This window comes from Ascaphus truei, chromosome 11, assembly GCF_040206685.1.
Source record: "Ascaphus truei isolate aAscTru1 chromosome 11, aAscTru1.hap1, whole genome shotgun sequence".
Lineage (NCBI taxonomy): Eukaryota > Metazoa > Chordata > Amphibia > Anura > Ascaphidae > Ascaphus > Ascaphus truei.
The window spans coordinates 54,224,637-54,242,193 of NC_134493.1; the positions used below are offsets into that span (position 1 = coordinate 54,224,637).

Consider the following 17,557-nt stretch of genomic DNA (forward strand, 5'->3'; position numbering starts at 1 on the left):
AAGATATCGTTGTCACGGGAGATCCGGACTTATCCCGGGGAGCAAAGCACCAGACAGGACAGAGCAGTTCAATAAAGAGGTTTTATTCCAGCCGCAGCCAGCAAGCAAAGCCCAAAAACACAAATCAGAGCTATACGGGGGCATACGGAGGAGGGGGGGGGGTCCTAGCTGGCTAGGTGCTGGGCGCCATATCAAAGGCTTACCCAAGGTTTGCTTCCATTCTCTAAGGTAGGGACCGTCCAGACCTCTCTGGTATAATTCGCGGCGGAGCGCTTTGACAAGTCCCGCAGAAAAGTCCTGCGCTGCGCTTCTCCGGCAAGATACAAAAGCACTTTTCAATCTCCCGCACGGATCTGCTCCCAGCCTTGTTTTCAGGTGTCTCCGGCACACCCTCGGAGCACACCGCTTAGTCCTCCTCCACGTCGGGATCAGAGTGAGCTCTGGAACGGGCTACCCCTTACGTAGATTCCCCGCTACCATAGGAAATCACGGTAGGAGGACTGGTGAGCAATTACCGGGCACATGCTGCTCAGGCACCTATCAGGAGACGTGGACTTACGGCTTTCCCCGGCCGGCAGGATATCCCACCCTGGGCTGGCGCCTCTCTGGCTGTGGAGGGAACCAAATGCTCCTCTTTTCGGTCGGAAGGCCCCCCATGCCCAATCTCTGCCCCCGGCCACTCTCTCCTATTGTCCCCTGGCAACTCCCCCCCACCTCCAGTCCCAGCAGCAGCCATTTTCTCCGGACACAAGGGTTTCTCAGCCCCGCATGTCCAGAGACCGTGACTCTGCTTTATTGTTGTACAAAGCAGATTTGTATATGTGCGATACGTTTTTATACACATAATTAATGAGTACAGTTTACATGGGATGCGAGGGGCTACCGGGGCATGTAAGAACAAGGTGGTCCAGGGAGCTGGTGGCTAGATGAGCGCCAGGGACCGGCATTAACCTTTACCATACTGGTCCCTGGGCGCCTTACCGCCACAATCGTAACCACATTTTGCATGATGGTTCCTGAGATCAAGGAGATTTTATATCTATGTTTGGATGCAATTCACCAATAGGGTTGCCAGGTGTCCGGTATTGAACCGGACTGTCCAGTATTTGGACACTGTCCGGTAAAAAATGAGAGGTGCTGTAATACTGGACATGTATGTGTCCGGTATTTTCCTCCCTGGACATAGTGACCCGACGCACCTTTCACCATTGAGTCCAGTATTTTAGGAGACGCCCCCTGGTAACCCTATTCACCAATGACATGATCCCATCACACAACCTTCAAGCTCCCACGTAATCTTGCTCACTCTGAAAATCCAATTTGCAACACTAGCAAAAATACAGGAGCGGCCAAAGTTCTTCCCGTGCACGAGGTGATTGTGTGGGACGAGAGCACAATGTCCCACGCACACACACAGGCAGGCAAAGGAAAGTTGAAGCACCCCTGCAAACAGTGGGAAAAAAGAGAAAGACTGCAAGAGAGTGTGTCCCATGAATAAAAATATATTTAATGGATCAAAGCATCAGCTACAAAAACGAGCCCGCGGGCCACCACCAACGCGTTTTGAGCGACACGCTTTTTATCAAGGTGCGTGTCGCTCGAAACGCGTTGGTGGGGGCCCGTTTTTGTAGCTGATGCTTTGATCCATTAAATATATTTGTATTCATGGGACACACTCTCTTGCAGCCTTTTTCTTTTTTTCCACTGTTTGCAGGGGTGCTCCAACTTTCCTGTGCCTGCCTGTTTGGATTTCGTGGAGAAACGGTAGCACACACCTGTGGAGGAACATCATACAGAAGACCAAACAAATGTGAGTTAAATTACTCCTGTACACCATATTATTAGTCCACATCGATGTTCATATGTCTGGACACTAGCCAGTGGGAGTTTTTACAACTTAAGAAGTGAAACTCCATCCAGCTATTCGATTCACAGTGGATAGTGGTGTTGTCATTATTTGACAATTGGTCTATTCATATGTGTGTGATACTTTGATACTTCAATTTGAACAGTGGAAATGTATTGCTCAATTATGTGCTTATACAAGCCATTGATCTTCGTTTCAGCACCATACGGCCTTTTCTTTTTTTCCACACACACACACAGCATTAGAGGCTCCCGACCAGACACTTCAGCACCTCAGAGGCCATGAAATTATTATAGGGGGAGTTGTCGTCTTTGCAGGGGATTTCCAATTAAGAAACTAAAACATTACATTATCTATCTACTGATAACTGTCAGTATTATTTGGTTTCTTAGAATTCCCGAGCAACGTCGGGTATTTGCAGCATGTATTCTATAAAGTTAGTTTGTTAACACCGTGAGCTGAGCCGTGGGAGGGGGGGTGACTCCCTTTGGCTGCTCCTTTTTATCTGTCACTGAGTTTGCACCGGCAAAGCCCCCCGACTCCCTCCCCTTATCTTTATTGGCTCTCTGATAAGGGTAGGGTGGGATAAAAGGGTACCGAACACACTTGATTGGCAAACACTCACTTCCTGTTTAGAAGACGTTGTGACGTGTAATTAATTTTCACAAAGAAAAGTTTAGTTTAAGAAAGCCATTTAGATTTGTTGTCCGGCTACATGAGATCACACCTTTAATTAACTTGCCTGGGCCACACTAGCATGTATAGTGCTAAAAATAACATTTACATGGAATCATCGTGACTTTAGTGACTAGAACTCACTCAGTGAGAACCAACAGGTCAACAGCCTTCAAAAATATGCTTCCTCTACCAATATGGCGGCTCTAGCTGCTTCATACAAGCCATAGCAGTCACATGGCTGGGGTGACGTTCACGCCCACCTCACCGCTTTCTGTCGTTCGGATTGGCCGATCCTTAGATTAAGGACGCGGCATTCCCCTACCAAGATGGTAGCCCTCCTTCTCCCACGCCGCTCATTGGCTGATCTGTTACATCGGTCCCGCCTCCATCCTCGCGATCCCCCGTCTCTATGATCTGATTGGCTCCGGTCCCGGCCCCGATCAAGATGACTTCCGTCGAAGCGGGGCGGGGCGGGCTGCGCTGTCTGTGAGTGCGTGAGGCGGCGAGAGGAAGGAAGACCGGGAAACCCACCGCCCTCCCCCCTACCTCCTTAAACCGGAACCGGAAGGGGCCACAGGCTACTAAATCTGCACCTTTACCCTCTTTATTAACCCTTCACGTCTGCCCTCACTTCCCTTTATTACCCCCCCACAGCTGCCTTCACCCCATTACTACCCCCACCCTTTACTACACCGCATATCTGCCCTCATCCCCTTTACAGACCCCTCTTCATCCCTACCCCTCACCCTTTTCCTACCCTTCATATCTCCCCCCACCTTTTAACACTGCCCCATACCCCACTTTTCTGCCCAATCTTTCCCACTCTCCCCCCCCCCCCCCATTCCTTGGCCAAAGGGATGGAGGGGTCCCTATAGTTTATAACCCCCAGCTGGGGCAATTGGGAACAAGCCCCCAACGTAGTATTGCCCTTGCAGTGTGGGTGAGAGGTGGGCTTCTTCAGGTCTGTTTTTATACAAGGGGTGCCCCTGCCTCCCCCCCCCATCTCCTGCCTGTGCTCTAAGGGGACAGCTGGGTTATATGAGGGGTCTCTGGGGGCTGTCTCATTTGGTAGTTGTCACTTATACCTTGACTCATATTTGAGGGGTGTTTTCAGTGTGAGACTGGCTCTTTGAGAGATTGTTACTACTAAGGTGGGGGGTGGTCACACTCTTGTTTGTTTTTTTTTTTTTTTAATTTTATTTTTTAAGGGGGTGTCTTTACAGGGTGGGGGTCCCTTTTGTGAGGTGGGGAAGGAGAGCGGGTTCTCCTTGTGCCATTTATTTTATATTGGGTGGGTTCAGGGGTCACCTCATCCCAGGCTGGGTGACATGAACTGGGGGAGCGACGGTGACACCAAGTGATCCAGGGGACACGTCACAGCATGGTGAGTCCTAAATGCAGAGATTTTGATTTCCTTCAACTGGTCGGGCCCCTGACTGCGATGCTCTGAATCTCCCCAGTAGTTTTAGGTTGTTGGAGCAATGCTCTGCAGGCCTTATAGCAGCAGTCTCTAGGCCTCTGTGTGTGACACTAAGCCTCCATATCTGCTGTGAGGTTAATGTTTGATGCTCTGCAGGCCTTCCTGTAAGCAATGCTCTGCAGACCTGCATCGCAGCAGAATGGTTAATGGAGCAACGCTCTGCATGCATCGCTGGCAGCAGTGCGTTTACTGGAGCAGCATACTGCAGCTATCTGGAGCAGTGAATTTGTTAGCGAAAGCTTTGTGTGTGACTTGGTGGTAACCCTTCTCCTGCAGTGCGCTGGCTCAGCCTGGCAGTGTTCACCCTGTTAAGCGTCTCACTTTCTGCAGGCTTCGGAGGAGGCCTCGCTGCGGGCGCTGGAGAGTCTGATGAGCGAGTTCTTCCACGCGGGCACTACGAACGAGCGCAAGCGGGAGATAGGTGAGTGCGCTGGGCATGGAGGGGGCTGACGAGCGTGCCCAGTGTGTGGGGGTGGTCTGCCGGGTGGGTCATTATGTCCACTGCAGGGGGCAATGTGGGTGACGATATGCCCAACGCCCATTCACTGATTTTACATATTTCTTGTTGAAGGGTCTGGCACACTGTTGGTGGGAACGGGTGCCCTGCTTGGCACCTCCTGAAGTAGGAAGGGTGGGTGGCGGAGCCTGGCATCTGTGAGTTGTGGCTGAGTAGTGTTTGGCACCTAGGTGGGTGCAGGGCCTGGCATAAATGGGGCCAACGCTGTGGCTGCAGGACCTGGGTGCCTCTGGGCGGGTGTGCGCCTCTGGTCATCTGAGAGGTGGGAGTTAGGAGTAGTCTTCGACACCTAGGTAGGTTCCTGGCCTGGGTCCCTCTGGGCAGGTAGGTTCCTGGCCTGGGTCCCTCTGGGCTGGTAGGTTCCTGCCCTGGGTGCCTCTGGGCGGGTACTTTCCTGCCCTGGGTGCCTCTGAGCGGGTAGGTTCTTGGCCTGGGTGCCTCTGGGCGGGTAGCTGTTGGGCTTGGGCGCCTCTGGGCGGGTAGCTGTTGGGCCTGGGTGCCTCTGGGCGGGTAGCTGTTGGGCCTGTGAGCCTCTGGGCGGGTAGCTATTGGGCCTGGGTGCCTCTGGGCGGGTAGCTATTGGGCCTGTGCGCCTCTGGATGGGTAGCTATTGGGCCTGGGCGCCTCTGGGCGGGTAGCTGTTGGGCCTGTGCGCCTCTGGGCGGGTAGCTATTGGGCCTGAGCGCCTCTGGGCGGGTAGCTATTGGGCCTGAGCGCCTCTGGGCGGGTTGCTATTGGGCCTGGGCGCCGCTGGGCGGGTAGCTATTGGGCCTGTGCCCCTCTGGGCGGGTAGCTATTGGGCCTGGGCGCCTCTGGGCGGGTAGCTTTTGGGCCTGGGCGCCTCTGGGCGGGTAGCTTTTGGGCCTGGGCGCCTCTGGGCGGGTAGCTTTTGGGCCTGGGCGCCTCTGGGCGGGTAGCTGTTGGGCCTGGGCGCCTCTGGGCGGGTAGCTGTTGGGCCTGGGCGCCTCTGGGCGGGTAGCTGCTGGGCCTGGGCGCCTCTGGGCGGGTAGCTGCTGTGTCTGGGCGCCTCTGGGCGGGTAGCTGTTGGGCCTGGGCGCCTCTGGGCGGGTAGCTGTTGGGCCTGGGCGCCTCTGGGCGGGTAGCTGCTGTGTCTGGGCGCCTCTGGGCGGGTAGCTGTTGGGCCTGGGCGCCTCTGGGCGGGTAGGTTCCTGGCCTGGGCGCCTCTGGGCAGGTAGCGCCTGGGCGCCTCTGGGCGGGTAGCTGCTGGGCCTGGGCGCCTCTGGGCGGGTAGCTGTTGGGCCTGGGCGCCTCTGGACGGGTAGCTGTTGGGCCTGGGCGCCTCTGGGCGGGTAGCTGTGGGGCTTGGGCGCCTCTGGGCGGGTAGCTGTTGGGCTTGGGCGCCTCTGGGCGGGTAGCTGTTGGGCCTGGGTGCCTCTGGGCGGGTAGCTGTTGGGCCTGGGCGCCTCTGGGCGGGTAGCTGTTGAGCCTGGGTGCCTCTGGGCGGGTAGCTGTTGAGCCTAGGTGCCTCTGGGCGGGTAGCTGTGGGGCCTGGGCGCCTCTGGGCGGGTAGCTGTTGGGCCTGGGTGCCTCTGGGCGGGTAGCTGTTGGGCCTGGGTGCCTCTGGGCGGGTAGCTGCTGGGCCTGGGCGCCTCTGGGCGGGTAGCTGCTGGGCCTGGGCGGGTAGCTGTTGGGCCTGGGTGCCTCTGGGCGGGTAGCTGCTGGGCCTGGGCGCCTCTGGGCGGGTAGCTGCTGGGCCTGGGCGCCTCTGGGCGGGTAGCTGTTGGGCCTGGGCGGGTAGCTGTTGGGCCTGGGCGCCTCTGGGCGGGTAGCTGTGGGGCCTGGGCGCCTCTGGGCGGGTAGCTGTGGGGCCTGGGCGCCTCTGGGCGGGTAGCTGTGGGGCCTGGGCGCCTCTGGGCGGGTAGCTGTGGGGCCTGGGCGCCTCTGGGTGGGTAGCTGTTGGGCCTCTGGCGCCTCTGGGCGGGTAGCTGTTGGGCCTCTGGCGCCTCTGGGCGGGTAGCTGTTGGGCCTGGGCGCCTCTGGGTATCAGAGGTAGGATGCCAGGAAGGTGCGAGGCCTGGGGGCCTTTTGGGGGCTGTATGATTCGGGTGACCCATCACAGGTACACTGACCGTGGTCCTTCTCGCCCCTCTCCCCTCCTCAGAGGCTCTCCTGAATAACTTTGCCCAGCAGATTGGAGCCTGGAGGTTCTGCTTCTATTTCCTGTCCAGCTCCCACAATGACTACGTCCTGATGTACAGTCTAACAGTGTTTGAGGTGAGGAGTCGCCACCTGAACCCCAATGGCAAAAGGAGCCAAACCAGCTTCAAACCGTGTGCAAGGCCAGAGTTCAACTGGTCCGATCTTTAATATCCCTCCTATGGCCTAATGGCTCTTTAAATGTTTATCACCCCTCCCCCCCACAAACTTGTAACAATCGCAGTGGAATTGGCTTCCTTAGAAAGTTGGCGCCCCCCTTTAAAGTAGCAAGCTGCTCTTCCCGCCATTTTTCTTACCAATGTGAAACGGGGGTCCACCGACCTTCTCCAAAATGGCTGCAGTCTCGGCTGCTTTCTGTCGTTGATACCAGCAGCCATATTTTGTAGTTCTCTGGAAGAATTGCCATTCTTGTCCCTCGGGAGCGGTAAACCAAACAAAATGTTATTTGGTGGGGGGGGGGGTTGGCTGCGTTAAAGGAACCGTTTCACTTATTTGTTTTGTGAGAAATGATTGTTTCTTTTCTCTGGGAACACTGAATTCTCGCTGCGCCTGTTTGGTGAATAACGGCTTTGTGATGACTCTGCCAGCAGCCTAGTTGCACGTTATCTGCAGCTTTGAGGTCTGCCAGTCTTCTGCCTAGAAGACCTTGGATAAAGATTATCCCCGCGCCTCCCGTCACCCCCTTCCCATCCAACGCTGGTTGTATTTATTTTTGAAATATGCTCCGTTCAGGCGATAGAAGCGTTTAAAATATTAAGTGTCCGGGATGTTAAAATGGCGGCCTCCCCCAGAGCCCAAAAAGCCAGCAATTAAGAGAATCGTGTTTATTAACGCTAAAATAAACATGATTGTTGAAAACAAACGCACAGGTCCTGCTCAGAGGGCAAGATAAGATGTATATCTTTTATATGTATATCTTTTATATTGCGTTCACAGCTGTACTTGGCACTTAATAAGAGACAATGCAGTAAGGAAATTATAAAATTAAGTGCAACAAATAAGATCGGAAAAGGCAATCCCTGCCCCGGAGAGCTTGCAATCTAATGTTGTAATATGCATTAAACTCCTATAGGGGGAGGTTCTGATTTAACCCTTGCAGTGCTGGAGAGCCGTGTGGCCACGGAAACCTCCCGGCCCTTCTAACAAAGTGCTTCGAGGTTTTTTTTTAATCGTCTTGAAAGCAGAACTTCGGTTAACGTGTAAATATACATGTATTCCAGGTTTAAATGAAAGGTGACCCACTGCTTCCGGAGAAGCCTCCGCAGCCAACCCCCGCAGCGCTGCCGGGATCTCCTGCAGTCAGAGAAACTGTGATCCGCAATCTAATGGCGATGCTTCAATGTCCAGCGTCACGGGGACCAATCGGAAGCTGTGACGTCATCCGCTGCGGCTTCCTATTGGCCCGCGTGACCGGGACCTATAAACTCTGCTGAGGTACCAGCGCCCCCTGCAGAGAGGTCTGTATCTCTGCAAGCAGGGGGTCCCCGGAGCTGAAATTAACGGGGTTCAGCACCTCTACTTAAAACCTGTAATACAAAATCTGCTTTTAACTAACGTTGTTTTTAAGCGCACCGTTTCCACAGCAAACACATGCTTTGCGAGGTTTTTACCAGCTTTACCTAATGTCTTTTGTGGATGATTGTCAGCCGTCAAAGCAAAGTGTTAGCGTTGCCGGGTTTGTGGAAAGTATGATGTCATCGTCCGGCGTATAAACAGAAGTGGCCGAGTTTAGTGTTTCCGACACAAAAAGCAGAAGGTCCGTCGTGTGTGTTTTCACAAGATGCCAATAAATAGAACAGTTCTGTAAGGGGACGGAGTCTTTCCAGAGAAGGGGAGGCTTGAAATATTGACTTTTCACCTGCTGTGGGGTTGTACGCTTTTAAAGGAGCGATCTCGCATGGTCGGCCGGTTCAAGTTCTTTCTGGTCTCTGAATGGAGGGAGTGTGTGCCAAGCAAGCGTTTTCTTTCCTGTGTCCCATCCTGTCCTTATCAGTGAGCAGATAAAGATAAGGGAAGGTGGCACACTGATTAGGCAGTGACATCACTCAGTGACATCACACACAAGGGAGCAGCCAGAGGAAATCAAACCCCTCCCAAGTCTCACTTTAAAAAAAAAAAAAAAAAATACTTCGGTGTCAGATTTTGGTAAACAAAAACAAGGTATCAATTACCCAGATGTGAAACTGTAACCCTGTCACTGCCATTAGTACACTTTGCCCCTAGGAGGGACTGACCCCTTAACCATGTCACTGCCATTACTACACTTTGCCCCTAGGAGGGACTGACCCCTTAACCCTGTCACTGCCATTAGTACACTTTGCCCCTAGGAGGGACTGATCCCTTAACCCTGTCACTGCCATTAGTACACTTTGCCCCTAGGAGGGACTGACCCCTTGAACATGTCACTGCCATTAGTACACTTTGCCCCTAGGTGGGACTGACCCCTTAAACATGTCACTGCCATTAGTACACTTTGCCCCTAGGAGGGACTGACCCCTTAACCATGTCACTGCCATTAGTACACTTTGCCCCTAGGAGGGACTGACCCCTTGAACATGTCACTGCCATTAGTACACTTTGCCCCTAGGAGAGACTGACCCATAGCCCTTTTTGCTGCCTGCTCTGCTGAATGTCCCGGCCGGCTGTGGGGGAGATCGTGCGAGCGGGGAGCAGGATTAGGGGAGCCTCTGCTTCCATTTGCCTCGTTGTCTGGAAACAACCACTAATGGCAACTGAATCCCTCACGTGGTGCCTGATGTGTGGCAGTAAGGGGAATGATGTTTGTGGGCATCCCGTGGAAAACCTTGCCGTTGTCATTTGGTCTTCTGGGTGTTGATCCCGACCCCCTCACTCTGTTGGTCTTGTCTTTTCCTTGGGTGGTGTCTTGCAGAACCTGATCAACAAGATGTGGTTGGGGGTCCCCTCGGCGGAGAAGATGGAGATCCGCAGCTCCCTGCCCAAGCTGCTGCTGAGCCAGCGCAAGACGCTTCCCGGCTTCATCTGCAACAAGCTGTGCAAGGTCATCGTGGACATGGGCAGGCAGGACTGGCCCATGTTCTACCACGACTTCTTCACCAACATCCTGCAGGTGGGTGAGGGCCGGGGGGAAACTGCGCGTCGAGGTCACCTAACCAGACGCCCAACCCGTTAAACATGTCTTCAGAAGGAGTTAGTGGAGCGATGCTCTGCAGGCTCCTAGCATAGGCTGGGCTAATGCACCCAAAGTGTTGCAGGGTCCCGGGCTGTCTTTCCCTGTGCCCGCGCCCTGTGCTGTCTCGCCCGGTACATGGCCCTCGTCCCGTGTTGCAAGCCCCTCTGGCAGGGTCCTGTGCCTCGCCCTCACCCCACTGTCTCGCTCTGTAGCTGATTCAGACCCCGAGTACCACGCCGCTGGGGCTGATCATGCTGAAGACGGCGTCGGAGGAGCTGGCGTGTCCCCGTGAGGACCTCAGCGTGGCCAGGAAAGAGGAGCTCCGGAAACTGCTGCTAGAGCAAGTGCCAGCCGTGCTGGGCCTGCTGACAGGTAACTGTGTGTGTGTGTGTGTGCTCATTTTAATAATAACGTGTATATACAGTGTCCCCGTCACTGCGTCTCATTCTAACAACGTATGTATTGTATGTCTTTATTTATTTATATAGCGCCATTAATGTACATAGCGCTTCACAGTAGTAATACATGTGGTAATCATATAAATAGCAAATACAAATAACAGGTCATGGGAATAAGTGCTTCAGACATAAAAGTAACATTTAGGAAGAGGAGTCCCTGCTCCGAAGAGCTTATAATCTAATTGGTAGGCGGAACATACAGATACTTTAGGAGGGCGTTCCGGTAAGTGCGTCTGCAGGGGGCCAAGCTTTATGTATTGTGTATAGTATTATCCACAGTGCTACTCATATGCTTCTTTAAGCAGGTGTGTTTTAAGGTGGTCTTAAAGGTGGATAGAGAGGGTACTGAGGGAAAGGGCATTCCAGAGGTGCGGGGCGGTCGCTGAGGAGGGTTTAAAGCAGGAGAGAGCTTAAGATACAAAGGGGGTAGAGAGAAGACATCCTTGAGCAGAACGCAAGAGTCGGGATTGTGCATAGCGAGAAATTAGGGCTGAGATGTAAGGAGGGGCAGAAGAATGTAAAGCTTTAAAAGTGAGGAGAAGAATGGAGTGTGAGATGCGGGATTTGATCGGAAGCCAGGAGAGGGATTTCAGGAGGGGAGATGCGGAGACTGATTTAGGAAAGAGTAGAGTGATTCTGGCAGCAGCGTTAAGGATAGATTGTAGGGGAGACAGGTGAGAGGCCGGACAGCAGGAGGTTACAGTAATCGAGACGGGAGAGAATGAGGGCCTGTGTCAGAGTTTTAGCAGTCGAGCAACAGAGGAAAGGGCATATCTTTGTTATATTGCGGAGGAAAAAGCGACAGGTTTTAGATACGTTTTGAATGTGAGGGGCGAATGTGAGAGAGGAGTCGAGTGTGACCCCCTAGGCAGCATGCTTGGGCTACTGGGTGAATGATAGAACTTCCAACAGTAATGTGGAAGGAGGTAGTAGGGCCAGGTTTGGGAGGAAGTATGAGGAGCTCTGTTTTTGACATGTTAAGTTAAGCCGGTGGAGGGCCATCCAGGATGGTATCGCAGAGAGACATTCAGAAACTTTGGTCTATACAGCAGGTGTAAGGTCGGGGGTCCCCGTCACTCATTCTAATAACGTGTATATACCGTCTCCCCGTCACTCATTCTAATAACGTGTATATACCGTGTCCCCGTCGCTCATTCTAATAACGCGTATATACCGTGTCCCCGTCGCTCATTCTAATAACGTGTATATTCCGTGTCCCTGTCACTGCGTCTCATGTTATATTGATGCTGAGAGATATTCACTGTAAATGTTGTTCCCCCATAGGCGTGCTGGAAAATATTTGGGATAAACACAGTGTTACCACAGCCACGCCCCCTCCCTCTCCCACGCCGTCAGATACCGGTAAGTTGCCGTTATTGAGAAGACGGGATGTGTGTCTATGTAGCTTAAGGTCGGAACATTCTGTGATGTGGGTGAGCCCAGCGAGGCTCCCACTGTCACTCTGGCCACGTGGCTACTTTTATGGTTGCAGGTGCTATAGGCCAGGGGTACTCAACGCCAGTTCTCAAGCCTCCCCCCCCCCCCCACCTCCAAACAGGTCAGGTTTTCAGGATATCCCTGCTGCTGCACAGGTGGCACAGAAGCTGTCAAAGACTGAGCCACCTGTGCTGGGACTTATTGAGCCACCTGTGCTGAAGCAGGGATATCCTGATACCCTGATCTTTGGGAGTGGGTTTAGGGTGAAGGTGATGCGGGTGGGGCGGGGGGCTTGAGGACTGGAAATGAGCACCCCCTGGTATAGGCCATATAATTTCACCTCTGTGTTCTCCAAGGCTGCTTCCTTAAGCCGGCCTTGCGATACCTTGCACGCGCCTCTTCCTGTGTGATTGTGGGGGCCTTGCGATACCTTGCACGCGCCTCTTCCTGTGTGATTGTGGGGGCCTTGCGATACCTTGCACGCGCCTCTTCCTGTGTGATTGTGGGGGCCTTGCGATACCTTGCACGCGCCTCTTCCTGTGTGATTGTGGGGGCCTTGCGATACCTTGCACCCCCGCCTCTTCCTGTGTGATTGTGGCGGCCTTGCGATACCTTGCACCCCGCCTCTTCCTGTGTGATTGTGGTGGCCTTGCTGTGCTGCACAGCTCCCCGGAGATGAGACGTGTTTGTGCGAGCTTGTCTCTCCACACTTCCTTCCTGTTTGAAAGTTCTCACGATTCATCAATTGCGTTACTCTGCTTAACCAATTGCCTGCCTGAGGCAGGGGGAGAGAAACAGCAACATGGTCTTATTGGGGGTTACTGGAAGGTGTGCACCTCTTCTGAGGAGGGCGGTGACGTGTTAAAGGACCTCCCTTTAGCATTTGTAATATAATCTTGACATTGGGTTGTAGATTTGGGGAGGGGTTGGATTTCTTCTGGCTGTTTCCCTCTTGTGTGATGTCCCAACTGGACAGGAGTTTGCGCAGGCAACAGCCACCTGCTCTCCTCCCCCATTATCTTTATTGGCTCGAACAAGGACAGGGTTGGCTAGCCATGGGTGCTCAACTCCAGTCCTAAAGATCTCTCTTCTTCCATTTGAAAATTTCACGATTCATGCGTCACCCTCCGAAATAAAACCCCCGAAGGCAGGGTGGGCAGTCGGACACCTGTAGAAATGGCAACGGGTGCTCCGTAACCCACTGTGTAACCAACTCCCTCTCTCTTCCTCTTCCTCCTCTGTCAGACGACCTTCTCGGCAACCTCATGCACACCCCTCGCCTGGCCAAACAGCTGAGCCAGCCTCCCCCAAGCTTAGAGGCGGAGAGCGAGCGCGTGTGCAGCCTGGCCCTCGAGTGCCTCTCCCACCTCTTTAGCTGGATCCCCCTCTCCGCCAGCATCACCCCCTCTCTCCTCACTACCATCTTCCACTTCGCCCGCCTGGGCTGCGACACCCGTTCCCGACAGAACGCCACCAACACCTCGTCGTCCATCCTTAACGGCAGCAGCAGCCCCCCGCTGCCCTCTGTCCTGCCCCCCTCTCAGCGGGATCGGGGCAGGCTGGGGGTGCTGGCCATGTCATGCATCAACGAGCTGATGTGCAAGAACTGCGTCCCGCTGGAGTTCCAGGAGTACCTGCTGCGCGTCTGCCAGCAAACCTTCTACCTACTGCAACGCATCACGCGGGAGACCAACGCGCACAGCGTACGCAGCCGGCTGGAGGAGCTGGACGAGAGGTGAGATCCTGTCCTTCCCCCACCCCCATCACCCTCCCAAAATCAAATGGGGATGTCGGATACAGAAGGGGACAGTGGTACGTCTAGCCTGTCCCACCTCTGAGTAGTCATCTATAGCCAAGTCCCCACCACCAGGTGTCCCAGTGAAGATAGTTCTTTAGTCCTTTAGATCATTCAAGATTGAGGCAGGTATCTCTGTTTCAGAGGCGTACGCATATTACAGGCATATGGATACAGTCCAGGTTCAGAGGGAGAACTATCAGCATGATGGTGTTTCCTAGTTCTGTTCTTTAGGTGTCCAAGCAAAACCCATATACCCTTTTCTTATGACCAGCTATATGTGGCAGTTACTACTTTTTTCTCATGATCAACCTGATTAAACAAAGCAATTAAAAGACGGTAAGAATTTTTCCGTCTTTAGCAGTTATCTTTAAGACATTCATGGTAGAACTGTCTAATCATACTATCAATCTCTGTTCTGAAATAGTCCCTTGTTCAATATTGATTAAAGCTGCAGACCGAGCAATATCTTACATGTGTTTTATTTTTTTTATTAATAAATCAGTTCTGTACTATGAGAAAATACTTGTAGCATTTTGTTTTGTTTTTTAACAGCTCTGAATTACATTTTTAATGTATTATAATGTAACAAGCCTTTTTCTTTAGCAACCGTTTGCAAAGTCACCCTGACTGCAGAATGCTCCTCTGCGGTCATTTAGTGAACCCCCGAGCCGAATCTTCGCCCATCGATCGGCAACTTGGCTAATTACTTATCATTGTGTGGATTGTATTGATGGAAATATTAAAGGGGCGAGGGGGTGTCACAAAAATAAAAAATAAATTAAATCGTCAGCTTGGACTTATTACAACTAGCAACATATACAAATCCTTATTGTAATTACCAAGTTTTATACAACATAGAAAAAATGGATTCTTGAATCACGTGTTCAGCACCTAACGCAGTGTTTACGTCTCTTCCCCCCCCCCCCCCCCCCCATTTCATGGCAGCTACGTGGAGAAGTTCACAGATTTCCTGCGGCTTTTTGTCAGCGTTCATCTGCGGAGGATCGAGTCCAACGCCCAGTTCCCTGTAGTTGAATTCCTGTCGCTGCTGTTTAAATACACCTTTCATCAGGTACCTTGTGTCTTGTGATGCCCGGGGTGTGCTGCTGTCTCTCCCACGCAAACGGAGGTGGGTGGGAGATTTTTCTGGTGGGGGCGCGGGCGGTTGCAGAGGCCCCACGCTATTCCCCAAGGCATTTAAATTAAATGCGGGGGGATCGCTTGAGTCCCCTGCAAAGCTATACTTAACTGAGGTTCAGGTGCTCTGTGATGTCGCCATGGCAACGTGGTGTCAAATGACACCGCAGGGTCATGTGATGTGACCACGTGTCAAATGACGCCACAGGTCACATGACCCCGCAGTGTCATTTGACGCAGGTCTAAGGTAGGGCGCGAGCATCGAGGCAGGGAAGACCGGGGGGCCCTGCAGAAAAGTTTGCGCTCCCCTTGTCTAGGACATTTAGCCGTCGGCCACTTGCCGCTGTCATTCGGCATATTTAGCTGTCGGCGGTTTCGCTGCAAAGGTAAACCCCTACCGTGCGCTGCCGACCCGCTGACACTAATACACTTACCTCAGGGTCAGGGGGTGCGGCGGCTACATTTCCAATTCCGTGGTTACATGTGAACGTTGCTGCGATAGGTGACGCACAGCCCAGAGCGGGCTCCCCGCCACGGGTTCACTCGTTGTCCTCTTCCTGCAGCCCACGCACGACGGATACCTGTCTTGTCTGGACATCTGGGCCCTGTTCTTGGACTATCTGACCAACAAGATAAAGAACCGGCTAGAAGACAAAGAAACCATCATCAGCAGGTGCGGGGCTTGGGAGGGCTCGGTAGGACATTGCCGCGTTGGGATGTCTCGCCCCCACCGGAGAGGGAGTTTATGGTACCTAGCTAACTGTACCCCTTGCCCTCAGATACGAGGACGCGCTGGTGCTGCTGTTGACCGAGGTGCTGAACCGAATCCAGTTCCGCTACAACCAGGCACAGCTGGAGGAGCTGGACGATGAGACCTTGGACGATGATGTGAGGAGAGGACCTTGAATATGGGAGACAGGGTGGTGAGGCAGAGAAGAGGTTTAGATGTGAAGTCTCTGCATCTCGGAGAATTAGAGCAGATGCTGTGTCTAGTGGGGGTTACTGGTGGTATCTACATGCTGGTGTGTTGCCCTGGACAGAAGAAAAGAGGGGAGGGGAGGAGGTGAGAAAGGTATCTGACCTGAGGGACGCCCCATCCTCATAGCGTTCTGCTATACTAATCTAGGAAGTGGAAGATGGGATAGGGAAGAGGTGTCTAATTGAGCACGGTGACGCGCTCCCAATTCTGTCTGACAGGAGTGGGGGAAAGAGGGATGTAAAAAATAAAGCTGCCATTGCAATCAATCACTCTTAACGTCTCGGGTCGGGGAAAGATACGATTTCTAACACGGGCAATGATCTCGTACCTGCTATCTGTGCTACTCCTTGGGGAGGAGGATGGGGTTGAAGCGATCGAACAAGAGGTCATTCTCCGAAGAGGGTAGGAGGTTGAGGGAGTCCTTCACAGACAGGGTGCTGGGTGAGTGGAAGAGCCTCTCAACAGAAGTGTTAGGGGTAATACAGTAAGGCAATTTAAACATGCTTAGGATAGACATAAGGTTATCATAACTCTGAAAGAAAGACGAGGATCACGTAGGCTCTGAGGTCTAACGGCAGATGGGAAAATGGGCAGACGTGGTGGGCCAAGGAGCTCTTATCTGCTGTCACATTCTATGTTCTGAGAGGGCGTCTATGCCGATTGGCTTCAGAGGTCTGTCCTGGGGGCTGGTGGAGAGAGCGCCGTGTCTGATGGAGATACCTGTTGGTCGTCCTGCTAACCTGTTCGTCGTCTCTCACAGCAGCAGACGGAGTGGCAGCGGTACCTGCGTCACAGCCTGGAAGTGGTCGCCAAAATCATGGAGCTGCTTCCCACGCACGCCTTCTCCACGCTGGTAACTACCTCCAATACCCTCCCCCTGACAACCTAGAGGTGAAGGCTCACACCGCTCCATGCCAGAGACCTACAAAATGAATGGGGGGGGAGGGAGGGCATTGCCACGTCTTTACACAACCCCCATCGAGTGGTCGTCAAACTCCTGCAGTGCCTCATTGCATTGCTGTTCGAACTGGGTTCACCCAATTCAGTGGCAGTGATATTACTACTGCCCTCCTAATTAATATTATACTCCTCCCCTACTCCCCTAATGTTGTCGGAGTGGCCTGCTTCCCTCTATCCCCCCACTAATTATAGTAAAGTGGGGTAGGGCTTATCTGCATCTTTACGCCGCCACTGAGGTTGCATACTTCCTACTGCCTCGCTCTTCCCAGAATCCTCTACTTCAGCAGAGTTGGTCACCTCTTGGCTCTCCTTTTGTCTCCACAGTTTGCCGCTCTGCAGGAGAACCTAGCCGTTTACTTGGGACTGCAGCAGTGCATCGTCGCAAACGGGACAGGTACCCAACGCCACATCCCCCTCCCAATTACACCTACACCTCGTACGTCCTGATGCTGCCTCGTCCCCGAGGAGCGGAATTGTGTTCCATTTCCAAAACTTCCTAAAGGAGAAGGGCTGTTTCCTAGCTGCTGTGTATTTTATATCCCTGACCCTGCACGGCCAGAGAGGTTGGGAGGGGTCCCGGCAGAGAGCAGATACACGGCCCCAGAGGTTGGGAGGGGTCCCGGCAGAGAGCAGATACAGGGCCCCAGAGGTTGGGAGGGGGTCCCGGCAGAGAGCAGATACAGGGCCCCAGAGGTTGGGAGGTGTCCCGGCAGAGAGCAGATACAGGGCCCCAGAGGTTGGGAGGTGTCCCGGCAGAGAGCAGATACACGGCCCCAGAGGTTGGGAGGTGTCCCGGCAGAGAGCAGATACAGGGCCCCAGAGGTTGGGAGGGGGTCCCGGCAGAGAGCAGATACAGGGCCTCAGAGGTTGGGAGGGGGTCCCGGCAGAGAGCAGATACAGGGCCCCAGAGGTTGGGA

General features: G+C 53.4%; 1 protein-coding gene across 1 annotated transcript in view; it reads left to right on the plus strand.

Annotated features, from left to right (window-relative positions):
• Window positions 1-2,930: 2,930 nt before the first annotated feature.
• Window positions 2,931-17,557, plus strand: part of XPO6 (exportin 6) — a 50,003-nt gene continuing 35,376 nt past the window's right edge. The window contains 12 exon segments of the mRNA XM_075566377.1: window positions 2,931-3,929; window positions 4,356-4,446; window positions 6,665-6,777; window positions 9,611-9,808; window positions 10,084-10,243; window positions 11,614-11,691; window positions 13,012-13,501; window positions 14,510-14,636; window positions 15,265-15,374; window positions 15,481-15,589; window positions 16,441-16,533; window positions 16,965-17,034. Of these exon segments, the coding sequence (XP_075422492.1) occupies window positions 3,927-3,929; window positions 4,356-4,446; window positions 6,665-6,777; window positions 9,611-9,808; window positions 10,084-10,243; window positions 11,614-11,691; window positions 13,012-13,501; window positions 14,510-14,636; window positions 15,265-15,374; window positions 15,481-15,589; window positions 16,441-16,533; window positions 16,965-17,034 (1,642 nt within the window). The 5' untranslated portion in view covers window positions 2,931-3,926.